This window comes from Ostrea edulis, chromosome 9 (assembly GCF_947568905.1).
Source record: "Ostrea edulis chromosome 9, xbOstEdul1.1, whole genome shotgun sequence".
Taxonomy (NCBI): Eukaryota; Metazoa; Mollusca; class Bivalvia; order Ostreida; family Ostreidae; genus Ostrea; species Ostrea edulis.
In genome coordinates this window covers 61,214,398-61,236,544 of record NC_079172.1, presented here as the reverse complement: position 1 = coordinate 61,236,544, position 22,147 = coordinate 61,214,398, and the positions used below count along the sequence as shown (strand labels likewise).

The 22,147-nt window shown below is 34.8% G+C and overlaps 1 protein-coding gene across 1 annotated transcript; it reads left to right on the top strand.

Annotated features, from left to right (window-relative positions):
• The first annotated feature begins 9,513 nt into the window (after window positions 1-9,513).
• Window positions 9,514-17,240, top strand: LOC125658664 (neuronal acetylcholine receptor subunit alpha-5-like). The gene is made up of 2 exons (XM_048890000.2): window positions 9,514-9,846; window positions 16,329-17,240. The coding sequence occupies exons 1-2, from the start codon at window positions 9,514-9,516 to the stop codon at window positions 17,238-17,240; spliced, it is 1,245 nt and encodes a 414-aa protein (XP_048745957.2).
• Window positions 17,241-22,147: the final 4,907 nt, after the last annotated feature.

The following is a 22,147-nucleotide window of genomic DNA, read 5'->3' as shown; positions in this document are numbered from 1 at the left end:
TATTTCAGTTCATGTCACCTAAATAATTTTTTTTTTTTTTTTTTTTTTTTTTTTTTTTTTTATCTTTCAATGTAATTTTGTTTCATTGATCATTAGGAATATTTTACGATCGATAAAAATCATGGTCAGGGGGGTGTATGCAACACCGAGCTGCAGGCTGTTTCACTTTTCTACCCAGAGTTGTCGTTCCTTGCTCTCACTTACACTTCTGTTAACGTCACAAAATAAGCAATGTTATTCCACATGTAAATCCAATTTTTACGGCTAATAAAACGAAGAACTATTTTATGAAATATCGGGAAAATGTAGGACAAGCAACTATTTGTAGATTTTTTTCCCCCATTACTATATATTCTTCATGTACATGTATGTACCTATGTATAGGCCTGGTGCAGTAGAAGTACCCAATATCCACATTTCAACCCAAATAAATGCTTCTTGTGTTCTGCTCAATATTTATTTATTTACGTATATTTTTGTAACTGAAGTCAAAACCATACTTTATTTGAGCATACGTGTCATTTTACAAAAATCTTGTAAAACCCTTCAGACGTTGACAGAGGTGTAAGTGAGTGTAAGGAACGATAACTCTGGGTAGATATTGCCCAAACAGACCAAAAATTTGTTGAAAAACAGGGTTGCAACCACCGAGACTCCATCTGAATCCGCAACTGTTTAATCATATGTTATGATAGTCTGGATCATCCCAATGTGTGTGTATACACAAACGGGATGATCTAGTAGGTCAAACACAAACCCCTGGATATACCAGAGATGGGATCGGGTGATGAGGAGTAGTAAGCACCCCCTGTCGACCGGTCACACCCGAATGTGTTGAATTTTTACCACAGTGATTTGCGTACAGGCAGTTTAGATACGTCTTGTTTAACATCAAGAAAACCTGTTTGTCAAACAGAACTACACACGTGGATTTTCTGTTTTGCAGAAGGTTAGTTCTGAGTGCTAGTTGTCAAAGGGGACCTAGTGCTCCCTGGCCAAACCAGATTACACAAAATAAATTGCATATCCTTGTTTTTATCTGACCGATCACAAAATACACGTAGAGTACAATAAGAATTAGATTATACAACAGGATATACATCTACGTGAAACTTACATTACCTGGAAATTTTGTGATGGCTTCATACGCCGCATCGTAATTCCACGCGGCGTAACATCGAAGACCCTGTCCCTGCAGCTCAGTGCTTCTATTGGGTCTTTCTTCCCATCGGAATGCAGTCATCGTGGTGTTCTTCTCGGAAAGCACCACCCACTTCCAGTCAAACGTGACGTTTGCCGGAAGTTCAATCAAGACAACCCATTCCCCTGAACATTTGGGAATTTCATCTGTAAAGTTAAAAAATATTTGGAATTGACGTCACATGTTATTACAGTCTACTCCGGATATAATGAAATTCAGGGGACCGACCTGAATTGTTCATTATACCCAAAGTTCAATATAACCAATGCTGAACTACACAAATATTGCTACTGGGAGATTTATTTTAACTTCAATATAACAGATAGTTCAATATAACCGACTTCAATATGAGTGGAGTGGACTATATCTGGAATGTGAAATGTGGGATAAATTATCATAAATAGTTGTCTTTATTTCACTAGAATCAACACAATTTTCGCTTTCATTTCACTATGCTTCACAAATCTTATCCATGCATGTTAAGGAAAGTTAAACAGTATATCTGATAAATTTGATTTCACAATCAGTAATGCATGTATATGATTGACAGTTGAAGCATATTAAAGAAGGACATAAACTGATTAAATTCGGTTCAGCATTCGTAATATATAGTGTACATTCATGTAGCTGTATGTTATAAATCGTTAATGATATCAGTGATTAGCTGTATGTTATAAATAATTAATGATATTAGTGATTAACTGTGTATTATAAATCGTTAATGATATCAGTGATTAGCGGTATGGTATGTTATAAATCGTTAATGATGTCAGTGATTATCTGTGTGTTACAAATCGTTAATGAAATCAGTGATTAGCTGTGTGTTACAAATCGTTAAGGGGATCAGTGATTAGCTGCATGGTACAAATCATTAATGATATCAGTGATTAGCTGTGTGTTATAAATCGTTAATGATATCAGTGATTAGCTGTGTGTTACAAATCGTTAATGATATCAGTGATTAGCTGTGTGTTACAAATCGTTAATGATATCAGTGATTATCTGTGTGTTACAAATCGTTATTGATATCAGTGATTAGCTGTATTTCACAAATCGCTAATGACATCAGTGAAATTGTTTCAAGTAAACTTATATCTAACGTCAGAGATGGCGAGACACGCTGACAAGAAACTTTACAACTGCGGGCCTAACATTATATCAGGAGGCCGAAAATACAGCCAAAAACCGTGTGACATGGATGGATACCATAGCGGCACTGATGTGATAACTATCACTAACAGTATCCAAAACAGAATATATATATTATATATCTAATAGTTTCAAAAGTTCCGAAAATAACAAATATAAAGGCTTAAAAATACAATATTGTTCATTTTCAGAAACATGCCTCTGATTGTCTTTGAGGAAGAGAGTAGAAAAATTAAACATTATAAGTTAGCTTACTGGTAACTTTGATCAATATGGTAATTTACCTGCTATTACGCCTCGTCTCACGTTCCACTGCCCTAACTCTGGGAGGGAACCAGTGATACACAAAACGAGATCTTCTCTGTTGGTAATGTAGTGAGTCCTAAATTGGACCCACACCGTCTTCTCTTTTATCTCCATGCTTATTTAGAAGTTTATAAAACAGCGAACACTCTATAGATCTAGTATAGTGATGAATTGGTCTTTGGAGCACACTCGTAATGCAACTTCGTTGACACTTCTCAACCAAACTATATACTATGACGTCACGAAATTGTTTTCCATTGATTTTGCGTACGCAATTCTATGACGTCACAATAGTACTCATTCTTTTTAGCACATAAAGGTGAATATTTTATTTTATTTACAAATCCCTGTCGGGCATACAAGCTTAAGAAAAGAAGGGGAGAAAAGTGACAATCAAAAGACCAAATACAGAAAAAAGAGTGCACAGCAAATTAAGCTGTTCAGGAATACAGTATATGTATAACAATATTGTAGGATATACAATCTGATTAAAATAAGATCTTTGATCCGCTCCGTTATTGTTATGTCGCTACACAAAGTAGCGACATAACAATAACGGAGCGGATCAAAGATCTTATTTTAATCAGATTGGTAGTATATATGAAATTAATTTTTAGAATCTATGAATGTATACACGTATCAACACTTCGCGCAAGTTACGTCCCTTGTCCGCCATCTTCCGGATAAAAATCGTATTTCCCTACGTTGGCCTTTGTAATTTTCCTATCTGTAGCTTTGACATTTGTTATTTTTTATCAATTGCAGTCAACTACAATAATGCCCCAGATTGGGGCAACCCATTAACTTGTATGAAAACTTGGTAATATGGTTAAAATTCAAAGTAATAACATATCTTACATTTGGTAAAGTAAAGAAGGAAAACTTAGTTTTTCACCGATTGGAACATCTTGTCTGATTGTAGAATCTATGGTATACATTATTTTATAGAAACTTGTACATTTTTTACCTCTTACATTGTACATTATTGTTTCTCATTTCAAAAAATGCTGATTAAAAATTAACCCAGCTTGGTTAACAACATGTTATCTTCGTTTGACATAAGCCACGGAAATTTTTCTTTACTAGACAAATTTAAAAAGTTTGTATTATATTTAGAAATATGATGAAAAAAGGTCTGCCTCCCACTTGTATGTAAAGGACAATCAGTAAGTGAGTGTGTCTCACCTTCCTCACAATTCGTGTCACACATATTGCGAATTCTTTTGTTTCTCTCAAGTATAATACCTTTTTTACCTTCAGTGTTAGTTATTTTTTCATACCTCCCACTCTCAATTCTGAGATTGTGAGCACTTATTCTAAATTTGCATATTTATCTTTCTTTGTTCATAATTTTTCAAAAATAAATACTTTTCAATATTGAAGTTTTGTTTGAGATCGAAAAATGTGGTTAATTTGCCAGTGATGCAGCTTTCCTCTCCTGTCTTAAACCAATATTTCAAAAAATTCTCTCTCGTATTTTTTTTCCAAATATCTTTTGAAAGATATTTTCATTGATTTATAATTGGACCATGATATACGTAATTTGTTAGATAAATAGTATAGGTTACATTTGTAAACCAACTTTTTACATTTGATTTGTCTAAAGTCATACTTTCTTTGTATGCACTGTATAATAAAGTATTTTCAGGCATATTTTCAAGTCTGTGCCAATAAGAGAAAATAGCTATAAGAACAGAATAGAAAATTTGGTAGTCTGCCCGGTTCTGATAAAATTGCAATATTTGTGCTTTTCTTTCCTGCTCTAGTTATAAATTTACAGACTTGTATATGCAGTGTTTCAATCTCCCAATCTTTGACAGTTTCATAATGTCTTTATTTTGAAATGTGGTTGAGAATACCTGTATACCTCTATATGTACCGTGGTGGTTTGAAATGACCTACATAATTTCTCCCTCTCCAAATCTTAAAGCTTTTCCGAGTTCTTTAAAGATTTTTTTAATGATACAACTTTCAAAATAATTATTGGGATTAAGTAATTTCCCCCCTTTTGTTGATCAAGCAAAAATACGTACCTGTGAAAAGACTTACTTAGAATATGTAATGCAAAAAAATCATAACCATTTTTGGGCAGATGTTATTAAAGCCTGGATTGAGTTGCAAGTATAAAATCAATCAATCTGATTAAAATAAGATCTTTGATCCGCTCCGTTATTGTTATGTCGCTACACAAAGTAGCGACATAACAATAACGGAGCGGATCAAAGATCTTATTTTAATCAGATTGAAAATCAATGAAAATATATATATATATCAGGTAGTCTATACAGACATCTCATACATGTGGGTGGGAAAGTTTGAGCATTACGTTCAGAATAAAGCTAATTTTCATATACCTACATGCATAAAAGACAAAAATAAAGCAGTCCAAAATATACTTCGTTTCTGGATTAAATATCAGTTACATTCATATAATATGAAGTTTACTAAAATCCCTAAATCTGCAAGATTTGCGTTATCCCTTAAACTTTTTTATGAGACCCAAACGCATATCTTTTTTTAAAATATGGCTTAAAAAGATTTGTTGATACCTGCTGGAGTAACTGGAACTCGTTATCTGAATGACTGTACTTAATTAATCTTCTCTCTTTCTCGTTTTTCTCTCTTTCTCTCTCATGAAAAATTATAAATACAAATCCTGTTCAATATATTCATATCATGTACTTTTTACTCGTATGGAAAAAAAAACAACCCACCAAAATGAAAAATAATTTTCCCTGTGGTATAAATGGAGGACAAATTTAGTCCTTCATCTGTTTTGTGCCGGTGTTGTGTAGTTGTCTTTCTTCTAATAATTTCTTCTCCGGTAAACTGACTCTTAACAGTCTCCATTCTCGGAAACCTGGAAGAATTACCAGTGACATACCTAGTCAAAGTTTGATGTGTACACCATTATAATACATGTTAAACCCTGGTGGGGTTCCAGGGGAGCCCTTGGGTTCTGACAATTAAAAAAACACCAGAATTTCAACTTAAACGGATTTGCTTTAATTTTTGTACGGAATTAATTTAAAGTTATTAACTTTCCCTTAATTACAAGCTTGAAAACATTTGCACGTACAAAAGCAAACAATGAGAAGATTATCCAAAAAGTAAATTTAGTGGGTATGCATAAAATACATTGTTTGTTAGGCGTCTATAAATAGCCCTACGCGCGTCAGGGGAATCCCAACATGATGTAACTCAGACGCAACTTTAGACAATGGATTATTAATAAGTTTGTGATGTTAAGACCACCGATGATCTGAAAGTCCGAACTGAACACGTAACTTTCGCTTGAAATGGCCAAGTGACGGGGTTAGTAGTATTCGGCGCACTTGCGCATCAATATCGTGGTCAACGTTTTCCAGTGAAATGATGCGGTAATAAACTTTTAAATGAGCTTGATTTTCTCAGAGGGGCTAAGCCCGTTTTGGGCCCGAACTCTGTAATATCATGAATATAGTTATGGTATCACAGAATTCGGGCCCATAACGGGCTTAGCCCCTGTGGTTAACGATTGATATTTACAGAAATGGCTTACGCGAATATTGAACCCAAATGAAAAGTTCAAGGAATGTATCAAACACTAAGCTTTTTTTTTTTTCAAACTCAACAAACAAATGAAACTTTGTATATTTTAGCTATCGATATATACTTTGCCTTCAACTGTTAAATCACAATTTTATGCACGAGGATACATCGCAGTGTTTTATGACAAATATTCATTTGCTAGATAAATATCCCTTCCCAGTGTCTTGCGTTAATCAGCCGTCAGACTTTTACCAATTGCTATGTACATAATTCATACTCAAATTTTTAATATCATATTTTTCAATATATATACCTTAACTCTCGCCTGGGTCCACCTGAAACCAGAACCAAACCCTTTCGCTCCTTCAACACATTTTCTCCAAATAAACCGAAACCATGCATATACAAGAATAGATATGGGTTACCCCATATCCAAGAAATTCGACTTTTAATTTACTCGTAGCAAATACTGTGACCAGTCTTGCTTCACTAGCAAACAGTGCGCACACCTGTCCTTGACCTTTTAACCTTGGGAAAAAATGTACAATTACATGAACAATACTGAAAAAGGATAATTTAAAATCTTGTCTTTATATTAGCTGAAAAATACATATATAGAGTAATGCAAAAATCAAGAAGGTGAAAATCACTTTGTATATATTTACTATGATATCCCCCTCCCCATCTAATTTTATTTCCTAGAAAATAAATTGCCTAATTAGGTTATTTCTTTTTTAATTGAAAAAAAAATGCCCACCACAGAATCAAATGTGTGTCCCCTTTCTTGATTAAAAAAAAAAAGTAGAAATATCTCATTTCCAAACCTTTAATCCACCTCTCTTTTCTTTTTTAAAATTTTCTCTGTTATGGTTATATTTGTATTTTCTTATCCTTACGAATTCATAAATTTTGTACATAAGGATCACAACCTATGTACTTATTCAACAAGAAATGTATACATTGCCTTAATAAATTTTATTTATATATTGGAAAAACAACAACATGGGAATCATTTTGAATTGCAGGGAATTTCGTAAACGAGAGACTTAGATAAACTTTTCTGCGTAAACTTTTTTTCCATGCAAAAGTACCACCTAGTACCTCATCTACGCAATTCCGAGCTGTCTTGCGCGAATTAATTGAATTGGTAAGAGCAATAATTGATTCGATGCGGGCATCCATTCAGAAGATGGGCACATCAAATCAATTATTGCTCGCATCAATTCATTTTGAATGATTATATGATATTTTTAATTCAATCAAAATATCGTTAATTATTTACAACAATATTTATTAGGAAATAATGCGAACATCAATTCTTTTAAAGAGAACAGCAACTCAATATCTACCAGGGCTTAGCCCTGGAGCTACTAAGGACCGTCAGACAGCCCCCCCCCCCCCCCCCCCCCCCCCCCCCCCAATTACTGCCCCTTCATATATTTCTGGACCTACCAATGGTCGTTATGATGTCAATGGTATGATTTATTTTGACACTGTTATGACATAGTGTTGTGTCTTTGTGATACTGTACTGCATCTCAGGAATATCACACTGGATTGTAACCATAATAAGAGGGGACCCGGGTCAGAATAGGTCCTCGGTACCCCTTACTTGTCGTAAGAGGCGACTAAATGGTATGGTCCTTCGGATGAAACTACAAAAACCGAGGCCCCGTGTCACAGCAGGTGCGACACGATAAAGATTCCCCTGCTTAAAGGCCGTAAGCACCGTGCATAGTCCTAACTTTTGGAGCGGTGGTGTCTTCACATACATTTTCGTGATTCATTTTCATATTTAGAGGGAAGTTTGATTATCGGCAAGCGGGTAAATTACAACCAAAATGGGATGTTTTAAGGAACGCTTTGATGTTTTAATAACTGTCTAAGACACTCTACCCCAGGTACGATGTGTTTTTAAAATACATGAGAGATAGGATATAACAATTCAGGGACCGTAACCTGGCTAATGCATTAATTGCCAGGTTTTAAAACATACTTTAATGTAAGATATAAAACCTATCCATTACGTACTAAGCGTGAAGTAGTGTTCAGGATTCTAAATAAATTCATACAAAATACTTAGAATTAGCTGAAGACGTATTTTAATTTTACATGGCTCAGTATTTTCTTTTATCATTAACATCGAGTGTTGCAAGTGTTAGATCCTGAAATCGGGTTCACACGACCCAGTAAATAAAATTTGAATTTACTTGGTAAATAACCAATTGGTTAATACAGATTTCTCTGTTATGTTTGAAGATTAAAGTTGTTGCTTGTTAGTTTTTGTTATTTGGACAATTGACCGGAACGCGTCACGTCTTTTCTCCAAACAGTGAAGCGTATCTATTTAAATACCGTGAAATCAAAGAATGTTGCTTATTCAGAAAAGTCATTTAAATTTGTTTATCCTTTCCTATATAAAATTAATAACTTTTCATAAACTATATTTTTCTCACTATAAGCTGAAATCAAATTACATGATATTCGTTCTGCTTACATTTAATATATATAGATAATATTTACTACTTTAAATGGGCAGCGATATTAAGTTGTGTTTAATCATGTAAAGTATATACAATACTACACCTTTTGGGCCCTAGACATAAAACTTCCACTAAATAATTAGTAACTGTATTATCATTATTTGACCTGAAATGTTTGCCTCAATTGAATTAAAATGGTGGATTATCAGAAATCTAATTTTACAGCTCCATATAACATATTAGTATGCTTGGAAAATAGATCGATTCCTTCGATTAGTTTTTACGTGTAACAGGACTGTGCATAGATCTATATATGTGAGATAAATCAAATACTGTATGGATATAAATACATGTATATATTCAATCTAAAATTAAAGGTGCATCAGAACTAGGAACAATATGCACTACGATACATGTAATTGACAAATATAGGTACGATTCAGCATATAAACAAATTTGCGTGGTGTACATGTATAACATTTTCATTTGAAAACCCGTACGTATTTACTAGAATGTGCTACATATGTATTAACAAACACAGGTATTTGTACCCGTCCAATGAAATTAATGACATGTAATATCTAACTAGAATTCTTTTCGGACATGTACATATTCTAGTTTGGAACTGCCATGTGATTATTTATATAATTAATGCATCCAGAATGTAAGCAAATACAACCAACAAACTCATATTATTTTTTACGTTGCCGCGATTTTGACGTTTCAAGTTCACCAACTTTGACGTCGTTTTCTGTGAATTGTGACGTCGAAAGATAAGGGCCCTTTTCTCGTGACGCCAGTCATATAATTTGTTGTGAAACTGGTCTCGGTCGTGAAGGAGAAGATGGGTGTCAAAAGTCAAAACCGTTGGAAAATAAGGAATTGGATTTTCATCATTTTTCTTTGGAGCCATCCTGTGACGTCACAAACCAACCAAAATGTGCTGAAACTAATGAACGACATTTTCACCAATTACTCATCTAAAGTCCGCCCTATGATAAGTCAAGAACGGCCGCTTCCTCTTGACGTCAGTTTTTACCTCAGCAGCATCAACGAGGTCAGCGAGGTCAAGGAGAAACTGGTTACCACTGGATACATCATGCTGGAATGGATCGACGAGCTGTTGAGATGGACCCCCGAGGATTATAACTACACTGAAATGATTTTCATTCCTCAGGTAATTTTAAGTAGGCTAAAATAAATAGAAAAGCAAACTGATAAAATATTTCCTATCTTTAATAAGCAAAAATCCAAAACAAAAAAGGGTGGGCACAAAAGAAATTTGTATCTCTCTTCATTTCGTCGCAGATTTATACAATACGTGTACAATATACTGGCAACCGACAGTCGTCTCATTTCATTAAGTAATTATAGATTTATACACTTACGTGTACAATATACTGGCAACCGACAGTCGTCTCATTTCATTAAGTAATTATAGATTTATACAATACGTGCATAATATACTGGTAACCAACAATCATTAAAGATTTATACAATACGTGCACAATATATAAACAACCAACAATCGTCTCATTTCATTAAGTAATTATAGATTTATACAATACGTGTACAATATACTGGCAACCAACAATCATTAAAGATTTATACAATACGTGTACAATATACTGGCAACCAACAATCATTAAAGATTAATACAATACGTGTACAATATACTGGCAACCAACAATCATTAAAGATTTATACAATACGTGTACAATATACTGACAACCAACAATCATTAAAGATTTATACAATACGTACACAATATATAAGCAACCAACAATCGTCTCATTTCATTAAGTTATTATAGATTTATACAATACGTGTACAATATACTGGCAACCGACAGTCATCTCATTTCATTAAGTTATCATAGATTGCAATATGAAAAGTTTAGTTAAATATACCTGTATCGGAAAAACCAAACCTTATATCGATCTCAGTTCTGGTGAGCAATCGTGGCCTGCAATACAGGGTATATAACGTGTACACGGAGGTACATTTAACAAGGATTTTATTCTTCTTTTAGTTATAAGTGTATGACTTTATTCTTTTTTTTAGTTATAAGTGTATGACTTTATTCTTCTTTTAGTTATAAGTGTATGACTTTATTCTTCTTTTAGTTATAAGTGTATGACTTTATTCTTTTTTTAGTTATAAGTGTATGACTTTATTCCTCTTTTAGTTATAAGTGTATGACTTTATTCTTCTTTTGGTTATAAGTGTATGACAGTTGACTTTATTCCTCTTTTAGTTAGAAGTGTATGACTTTATTCTTCTTTTAGTCATAAGTGTATGACTTTATTCTTGTTTTAGTTATAAGTGTATGACTTTATTCTTGTTTTAGTTATAAGTGTATGACTTTCTTCTTCTTTTAGTTATAAGTGTATGACTTTATTCTTCTTTTAGTTATAAGTGTATGACTTTATTCCTCTTTTAGTTATAAGTGTATGACTTTATTCTTCTTTTAGTTATAAGTGTATGACTTTATTCTTCTTTTAGTTATAAGTGTAGGACTTTATTCTTCTTTTAGTTATAAGTGTATGACTTTATTCTTTTTTTGGTTATAAGTGTATGACTTTATTCCTCTTTTAGTTATAAGTGTATGACTTTATTCTTCTTTTAGTTATAAGTGTAGGACTTTATTCTTCTTTTAGTTATAAGTGTAGGACTTTATTCTTCTTTTAGTTATAAGTGAAAATAAATTATACATTGTAACGAGATTTCGATGCAAAGGACTGCATGTGTGACATGGACTTATAAATTCCCAAAATGGTTTTCAATGGACCTATGGAATACTAAAATGATAATGTGTCTTGTTCATACATAGTTATTACGATTGTTATTTGTTCCAACAATTTTCAATACTAAGCACTGTTGAAATGTAAGATATTTAAAGTATTCTTATGTGTTTCAAATCAATGTCTTTCAATATCTTTTTGTTTGTATTGTTTTATTGTGCTAATAATGATAATATATTGAGTATGTCATATTATAAGATCAGAAGGACCCCTTTGGAAATAAGCCACATGGCTTTCATGGGTTATCCTTGGCATAGGCTTATACATTAATTTACTCACTGTGCTCTTAAAGTCAAATAGCTGTTAAATGTACCTTTTTATCTTATGTATTTAACAACAACTTTTGTTTTAACTATGTGTTCCTCTGTGATATTGTCTTGTATTTATATTGTATATGTGCCTATTCCTAAATAAATAAACAAAATGTGTCTATGGAATCCCGGAATGATTTCAATATGTCTATGAACTCCTAAAATTGACTTTCAATGTGTCTGTGAACTCCCGAAACGATGTTAGATTATTTCTTATAAAGCAAAGTCTGTATTATTTTTTAGACATTTATAATCAACTGTGATTTTTGTACTATTTTGCTTACCACTAACATAAAATACACACTGGGGAATACGAGATTTATTGTTTCCACTAATATAAAATACACACCGGGGAATACAAGATTTATTGTTTCCACTAACATAAAATACACCGGGCAATACGAGATTTATTGTTACCACTAACATAAAATACACCGGGCAATACGAGATTTAATGTTACCACTAATATAAAATACACACCGGGGAATACAAGATTTATTGTTTCCACTAACATAAAATACACCGGGCAATACGAGATTTATTGTTACCACTAACATAAAATACACCGGGCAATACGAGATTTATTGTTACCACTAACATAAAATACACACCGGGGAATAGGAGATTTATTGTTTCCACTAACATAAAATACATCGGGGAATACGAGATTTATTGTTACTACTAACATAAAATACACCAGGGAATACGAGATATATTGTTATCATTAACATAAAGTACATCGGGCAATACAAGATTTATTGTTACCACTAATATAAAGTACACCGGGCAATACAAGATTTATTATTATTCGTTCATTTAAAATACTCTAACCTGATTGGTCGAGAAGCATTTGAAAAAAACATATTGTTACCCTCTGAGAACAGAAAACACGCGACCCAGGGTGATCGTATCTAGCAACGGGTAACAGTACTTGACAACGGGTGATATTATAAAAAATTATCACATGCGTCAAATTTATGCGCGTACGGTTCGTCGTAGATTGCTAGACGACGTCGTTTGAGCGTTTGTAATAAACGCGAGTACCCGCATCGAAATACGAAATATCGCATGACAGTGATTGATCAAATGTCAACAGACGTAAGTTTTTCTGCTTTCCAGTTAACATAACATTCAGTATAATAAAACAGATATTGCATGTAGTTGAGGGTAACATTGAAATTTTCACCCCTCGAGAAACCATTGTCAACCTCGGCTACGCCTCGGTTGACAATGGTTTTCTCGGGGTGAAAATTTTCAATGTTACCCTTAAATACATCCAATATTTATATATTGTTACCTCTAACAAAATACACCGGGGAATACGAGATATATTGTTATCATTAACATAAAGTACACCGGGCAATACAAGATTTATTGTTACCACTAATATAAAGTACACCGGGGAATACGAGATATATTGTTACCACTAACATAAAGTACAACGGTCAATACGAGATATATTGTTACCACTAACATAAAATACACACCATGGAATACGAGATTTATTGTTGATCACATAAGTCTATGGATATTGAAAACGTACATTGTATGAATCATGTTTCCCCAAAACAAACATGTTTTATATTCAAAATATGACGGACATTACAACGCTCCACTTCTGATTTAGAATTAAGAAATGATGGAGAAAGTCCGTGTATATTGTAGCATGGCTTGGTAACACAAATGAACATTATTTACAGGTATATCTCTACGAATATAATCTCTAAGATGTAAGGGGCCGTATTAGGCTCCTAATATATATAATTATTTATCTGAATGACTGCAGTATTCTAAAATCATTAGTACAAACAACTATATACAGGTTTAAAGTATGAAATTTCCTTCATTTAAGCTACATGTAAAATCAATTTAAATTTCATGTGAAATCTAACCGTACTCGGTCATTTCTGTCTGTGACGTCAATCATGATGTTAATTGAACCTGGTTCACTGTATCAACATATTGACCAGCTCTAGTAAATCCATACATGTATTTGTATATTGATATTGTGAGAAGTGGTTTTTTAAACAATAAAATGCTTTTTTAGTTGTTTTATCGGGCGATGAAAATAGCAAGCATTGCAAACAAAAAATAAATAAATAAAAAATTTAAAAAATTTAGGATCTGCGTTAGTGTTATGCAATTTTTTCTGCAAGGATTGCTATACCTTCATCACCCGATAAAACAACAAAGGAAGGCGTTTCATTGTTTATATCTATATTTTCTGTATTTTTCAAAAATGTAGACTAGATTTGATCTTGGAAATATAATATCTTTGACCATTTCGATACTTTAAACTTGTTCCAACCAATACAGCCTTTGATCTTGTCAGCGTTCCATATTTGGTGATGATTACGCGGACAGGTGGTACGAAAATCACATCGAACTAGTTTGCAACAGACATGTTAATCATTGTCTATGATGGAAGAACGTCAATTTCAAACGAAATTTTAGAGAAAAGACTCAGTTAATGTGTTTAACATAACAAAGTGCATTATCTTTTACCTTGATATATATACTACTCAAAATTTGATAAGGATCACTAGGTTATATGTGTGTAATTTACCACTAACATAACAAAAGACATAAATTTGACTCAGAAACGTGTTTACTCAGGTTATGAATCAAAATTCATGAACGGCATGAACTTTTATCAATACGGAATGCTTGAAATCTGATAACAACACCAAAAGGAATTTCATTACAAAAAGTTAACACCAAACTAGAGAAAGAATTACACAGGTTTTGGGGATAGTCCATCATTACACTTAGTCGATGAAGTGTCAATAACGGGTATGGCCTCCCCTTGCATCAATGACGGCTTGACCACGTCGAGCCATGCTGTCAATAAGCACCCGGATGTTTCCAATGGGAAGGTTGTTCCACTCTTCCACGAGGGCGTTTCCGAGCTCTGCCAAAGTCGTGGGTTGTGCTCTACGGTGTGAAAGGGCAACGTGCAGCATGTTCCATACATGCTCAATCGGGTTCAAGTCCGACGAGCGCGCTGGCCAGTCCATACAGACAATTGTCTCCTGTTGAAGGTACTGCTCCACCACCCTGGCGCGATGAGGACGGGCGTTATCATCCATCAGGATGAACTCAGGGTCAACAGCACCAGCGTAGGGTCTGACGTAAACATCGAGGATCTCATCCCGGTACCGCACCCCCGTCATTGTTCCTCTCTCCAGGACATGAAGATCTGTTCTTCCATCCCTGCTGATTCCACCCCAGACCATGATCGAACCACCACCATAACGGTCATGTTCACTGATGTTGGCATCATGGAAACGTTCACGTTGTCGTCGCCACACTCGGTGCCTCCTGTCTGTAAAGTCCAAACAATACCTGGACTCATCGGTGAACAGAACTTGAACCCAATCGTTCTGTGTCCAAGTGACATGATCTTCAGCCCAGTCCAATCGCTCCCGCCGGTGTCGAACAGTCAGAGGGACTCGAGCACATGCCCTTCTCGAGTTGAGACCTGCATTGTGAAGCCGATTTCGTATCGTCTGAGTGGACACATTCACCCTCGAGGCGTTCAGGGGGTCGTTACGTAGGCTGGTTGCTGTCCAGAAGGGATGGCGTCGTGCCTGAAGAGCCACAAAATGGTCTTGGCGTTGGGTTGTCGACCTCTGACGACCACCCCCATGTCGGTGTGCTGCTGTACCAAAAGTTTGCTGTCAGTTCCAGGCCCTGTTTACAACGCTCTGGCTGACGTTTAGTGCATTTGCAACGTCACGTTGTGAATAGCCAGCGTCAAGCATTCCAATACATCTACCCAGTTGTTCTATCGTCAGGCGACGCCTTACACGTTGAGGGGGGCATTGTGTTGATAAACGTAGTGTAAACACTCAAGTGAGTTTGAAATTCTAGAAAGAATCAGACACCGATGCCTGAGTGAAAATCGTGCAATGGTAGCAAAAGCATAAACTGTGATGAGAAACGCATTTCCCATGGCATGAAATGGACGTACAAGTTTGTTGAAGACGTTTTTGATTTCACTTGGACACAATATTGCCAGTTATGCAGTTATTATTTTTTTAAACAGAAAAATATCTATTATCCTTATCAAATTTTGAGTAGTATATTTCATGGCAGGTACATAATTTAATTTTTATAAAGTCTTTATCGAATTTCAAAAACGAAAACACGTGGCAATACTGACACTTGGGGGAAATACACATACATTGTACATATGCATGGGAAAGTGAATACATCAACTAACAGTGGTATAATAGGAATTCAGTGTTGTTTCGTTTTTCATTACAAAACTATTGATATATGTTGTGGTGATATCAAATGTCTGAATATCTCACAATATACTTGCAAATAGACGAAAACATATACACGTATCTGAGATTCCATTTAGAATTCTGTACAATTTCATAAAATTACACAAAAAGACTGTTTTACACACTATACATTCCAAAAGAGACCGTTCTCTAAACCATACATACTTGTCAGCTTACCGGAAATAGTCACCGTTGATTAGAAAGATCATTCTTGATTAAAGAAGTTTAGTAACCGGTTTCTTTAAATTTCAGAATGATATATGGAAGCCCGATCTCGTCCTGAAGAATGGATTCAAGAAATTTGAGGAGTTGGGTGGCAGTTTTTACTATCTCGTCATCCATCATGACGGCTCGGTCAACTGGTGGCCATTTCATGTATTTGAAAGCCGCTGTGCCATGGACATCAGCCGTTTCCCGTTCGACACGCAGACATGCGACATCAAGTTCATAACATGGAGTCATTTTGTTGAACAGATCGAGATTACAAAATCTTCTAACGGGATTCAGTATTATGAATACGAAGAGAATGGTGTATGGGACATCGTGGACACGAGTTCGGAGATTAAGAAGGAGCAGGGCGAATCTGAAGTCAAGTTCACGTTAACGCTTCAACGAAAACCATTGTATTACGTAATGAATATCATTCTGCCTGTGATATTCTTAGGATATCTAAACATTCTGGTTTTTGTCATCCCTGTCGATGCAGGAGAAAAGATGTCCTTCTCTGTGACGGTATTTTTGTCGTTCGCTGTTTTTCTGACCATTATTTCTACACTTCTTCCCACGAGTTCTGATAATACACCGATCATTTCTATGTATCTGATTATACAATTGATATATGGAGTTATAGCCCTAATCATCTCAGCTTTCCAACTTCGCTTACACCACAGAAACGAGACAGAGGAAATCCCGATGTTTTGGATCAAGGTCGTTCAGCTACAACGTAAACTAAGATGTAAAAAAACACGGAAAGTCGTCGTCTCGGATTCAAATTTGAAAGAAAATGAAGTACAAAAGATCGCAGAAACCTGTGACGATAATCGAGAAGTAACGTACGTGTGGAATCACGTGTCCACCTCTATAGATTTTTTCGCTTTCTGGTCTTTCCTAATCACAAACATCATTATCACGGTCACTATGTTTACTGTGTCGGCTTTATCATAATCATTGGATGTTAAAATGACCTTGACTTTCCAGGATTTAGAATACAACAAGCTTGGTACGTGGGGACACAGGGTCATTCTATTTGATTTGATTTTTGAATTTAGCTTTAACTGATATGGTGTACTACAGTTGTCCCTAATTTATAGCTCAATCTGTTTGTCATTCTTTCCGTATGCGTGAGTAGAAGTGGGAAGCCAAGCCCTATTTGAAACGTGGTGACAATCGTCAATTCGAAAAACCATTTGGAATTAAAATTGATATCCCTGACGAAACTGTACCACAGCAGCCGAGGTCCCATATAACAGTAGATACTAGCATATTTATCGAGAATTGAGTACTTTGATATAGTAGGTATAAATGTTTAGCTTGATGGAATCCCCACAGTTGGTGCACTACGAGACGTCACCACCATCAGAAGAAATAGCACGAATTCAGACCAACAGGATGTATGTATGACGCAATGTACGTAAATGTATATTACAACTTTAAGTTAAACGCAAAACAAAAATGATACGCCTACACCAATGTTTGTGTCTAATCCGGAATTTAAGACCTTTAATAAAACCGTGTCATGGATCGTAGCTGTGAGGGTTGTTTATAGAGCCAATACCTGCCTTGACAATGCACAGGATGACACTATGTCATTTACTGAAGGGCTGGGCCCTGCCCTGGCACTGCACAAGATGACACTCATTCTGTAAATCTCCTTGGCTATATCTTTTGAATCAAAGGGATAGGGATTTGTTATTTCATAATTAGATGTCTCATGACCAGGCCTTTGATGTGGTATCAGTTTGACCTCGTAACCTTAATAACGTTGGACTTTGACATATTTTTCAAAAACTTTAACCTTTTGAACAAAAGGGATAGGTTAAGGAGAGTTATGCTTCCTAGCGAGCCATGTTGTCTTCTGACAACTCTTGTTTGTGAATTTGACCCCTAAAATGTTATGGTAAATTGTTCCTACGATTGTAATCTATAAAATATCAAAAATATTCTCAGAGAAAGGCCTACCTTGAAGGCCTTTAATTCCAAAATCCGTGTCGAAATATTTGCTTAAATGGGGGGGGGGGGGGGGTGTCTATTTAGACCAATTTCGAAAGTTAATGTCAACATTGTAGATAATATATTGATTATTGTGTATGTGATTATTAAATTATATTATTTCAGGAGGTTGTTCTGCGCATGGTCAGTTTTTAAATCGAAGCAGGCTACTGACAAACAAGTTGATGGTGCAGGAGTTCCAACAGTCTCGTTTAAAATCGGCATTTCGCAACTTCTATGGTCCTTATAACGAACTAGTTTGCCAGTACAACCTATCATTGGGTCAAATGCTGTCTGACGTGTTTCATGCCGATTGTTGGGCTGTTCTTGGCACTCTGATTTTGATGGTGGATAACTCCGTTTGCCTGATCAGGATATAGGGCTCACGACGGATGTGACCGGTCGACAGGGGATGCTTACTCTTCCTAGGCACCTGATCCCACCTCTGGTATATCCAGGGGTCCGTGTTTGCCCAAATCTCTATTTTGTATTGCTTATGGGAGTTATGAGATTGATCACTGTTCGTTATCTTCACCTTCCAGTCCTGTCATATGTTTGAATCAACTTGCGAAACATTCTCTTTATATACGAATTACATATGTACGAGTTAATTATATAATAGAGGATGGAACTCTTTTGTATTTTGAGTTAACGCACGTTTTATCTTCGCGCCAGCAATGTTTAGAGCATTCTGTGTATTCATCTTTTCTTTTTGGTTCGCCACGGTGTAACTATTTACATTTGTAAATCATGTGTACTTATCGTGCTGATATATTCGTATTTTCAATTATGATCTATTGTTTACATTTACACATTATTGCACATCGAATTGAGTTGTGTCAATCATACGCATGCAACATGTGTCTAGTCAATGAGTCAGCTTAATTATCTTTAAGTCATAAGTAATTGATGGTATTGTTGCAATACATATTTGATTCTTGTAAATATTACTGATTTATTCAATTCCTACATTCTACGGTTCACCATTAGTGTCATAGTTGTATCGGCATAAGTTACCTTCTGCTATGTGTGTCATTCATCTCAATATTTGATACTGAATTAATTAGATATCAGATGACTTTATATTTCATTTGGAGGATACCATGCATGTATTTGCATGTTATATACATTGTATATTGATGTGTGTCATGATTGTGAACTTATGATTGTTTTTTTTTTATTTGTAGCCTTTTACCACTTTCACTTTCACTTGAACCTGTGCAACATTAAAAGGCGGTTAACTATCTGCGGACTTCGTCTTGTCTATGGCAGAATACATATAAAAAGATGAATGATTGACGGTATAGTTTTACTCATCGTCTAGATATAACAGTCAAAAAGAAGCCTTGCCTGCTTCCTGGAACAACTTTCGTTCGATTTAATATGCTTTCTAGGGATAAAAGATAAAAATTATTCCATATTGAGAATTATCTCACTTTATTGCAGTGTTTAGTCATTCTACGATACTCATTTAAATTCAGCATTTCACAAATTCTTTGGAGTTATAATTATCTAGTTTGCCAATAGGGGTAAGGTTTCTCGTCACTTCCGGTGAAGCGTTTCCGGTGACAAACAAATCCGATTCTGTATTACGAGTATAGAATATGGGCCAACTACACGTCCGAAAAAACGACGCTTTTGAGTAAATCAGAGAACGTTGTTTACCACAACCATTTGTTATGTCCCTGTTTAACAAGTTAGCGTTCATTGTCAATGCAGTGGTTCAAGTGTCGATGGAGAACAAGTTGTATAAAGTAACCAGGTAACTGCAAGTATACCTTCATCTTCAACTTCGAATGATTATTCGATAATTACGCAATTAATTTTACTTTTAATTCAACTTACTTCTCTTTACTAGGCCTATTATTGTTAATGATTGACATACAAATGTGCAATGTAACTCAGGTAGATAATTTTGTGATGTAGCTAAAATTGAAGGGGGGGGGGTAATGGTTATATCATGGCCCATTACTTCACTGGGTGTTTTTTTCCATTATCATTTAAGCAATTTGAAGAAATTGGTATTATTAAGATAACTTTATTATCTATGGCTTGATTAAGTTTGCATATATTTAGCAAGAAATTACAGGGCGGGAGGGGGGGGGGGGCAGTTCTTGTCTAAAGATATCAGGAGGCAAACATCGGAGAGAGTAATTTCAGTGGTTGGTTCCTAAAATGTGGTTGAGAATTTGTAAAATTTGTATCTTTAATAAAATTAACGCCTGTTTACAGCCAGAAAGAAAAAAAGTTAAGCATCAGAAAATTCTTGAATTATTTTCTGAGGTCACCAATATTTTCTTTGTAATATTATTTCTCATGTACGCTTCACTGTACATTATATATAAACCTTTTCTTACAATTAGAATACAGGAAGAGTATTTACTACTTCAAGTCCAGCCATCCTTGCTATCATCAGACTGCATGCAAAATTATCCGGATCATCAAGGACTCTTAGTGGACAAAGAACATTGCAAAATGATAGAACTTCATTGCTGCAACTTGATTATTTGGACAACAGTTGACTGCAGAATTATCCCGGATCATAAAGGACTCTGAATGGACACATAGCAGAATTATTCTTTTAATATTTCCATTCCTGAATGAATTCAAAATCAACATGTATTGATAAAATATACTTAGTAAAACAATAACAATCAATAGTGCATTTTTTATTTATACTAAACTATTTGACACACGAGTTTTATTATCTTGGTTAATATTGGCTCGTAGACTGCTGGTATGTCGATTTTATCCTTTCTTTAGCCCTCTCGACGTAAATACTCCCCTGGCTAATATGTAACACAGTTCAACGTTTTTATAAGCCAACTGTCCTCTCAAGGATAAAAAGCCGGAATGTTCAAGGACACACATTGTTTTAATTTATCACAGATGGTGAACACCTTAACTGTTTTCCAGCCTTGGGTTTTGCTAGAACTTTTCTGTGGAGTACATGTTGATCCTGTATTCAAAGTTGAAAAATAAGCACTGGATGAAAAGTATGGTTTCTATAGAGATAAAGGTCATACTTACATGCAACCTTCTTACTGTTCATACTTCTAATGAATGTTACCCCTGTAAATTCTTTTTTGACGAGAGAGAGAGAGAGAGAGAGAGAGAGAGAGAGAGAGAGAGAGAGAGAGATGTTTTTATAACAATTCCAATAGTTGACATGTTTAGGTGGGTGTACCCTGTCAAAGAAATTAATTGACAGTGCAGTTATAACCATCAAAGGAAGCCATTGCAAACTTGGAAGTATAATTCACCTTGACATATATGTTTTTAAAACCATCAAAGGAAGCCAAGAGAAACATGGAAATATAATTCACAAACAGTAAGAGTAGAAAATTAGATGTAACAATTTAATTAGATGTTTAATCTGACCTTGTTCAATTGAAATTATAAGCATTAGATTACTGCCAAAATATAAATTATGATAATAGATAATACTGCCAATATGTACATTGGTCTTAACAATATGGTATTTGAATTAGCTTCCTTTACAATTAGTCTAAAAATCCCCTCCCCCAGACTTTATTATAAATGAAAAAGAAAACACTTGCATTGAACATACATTTCAATGAATACCAATATGTAAACATACAATACATCGATTTTCAAGAAAAGAAAAATTACAACTTAGACTGACATGAAAACTTCTTAAAGATAGAAGAGGAAGCAAATTATCTTAATCTTGTCCACTTTCTCCTGTCAGTTTTCTTCTGAGCTGAACACCCCAAGATGTATGAAATCAATTTCAGTGTCGCTTTGCGATTTACAGGTGGTCAGTTTTAATGAATACATGCAAAACAATTCTTAAGGATTGCTGGTAAGCAGGACTTGCGATTTATTTAGTGATTTTTGTT

Coding starts and splice junctions, on each gene's coding strand:
- LOC125658664 (XM_048890000.2), top strand. CDS start 9,514: ATGGGTGTCAAAAGTCAAAACCGTTGGAAAATAAGGAATTGGATTTTC. Junction 9,847..16,328: donor AAATGATTTTCATTCCTCAG/GTAATTTTAAGT, acceptor TTTAAATTTCAG/AATGATATATGGAAGCCCGA.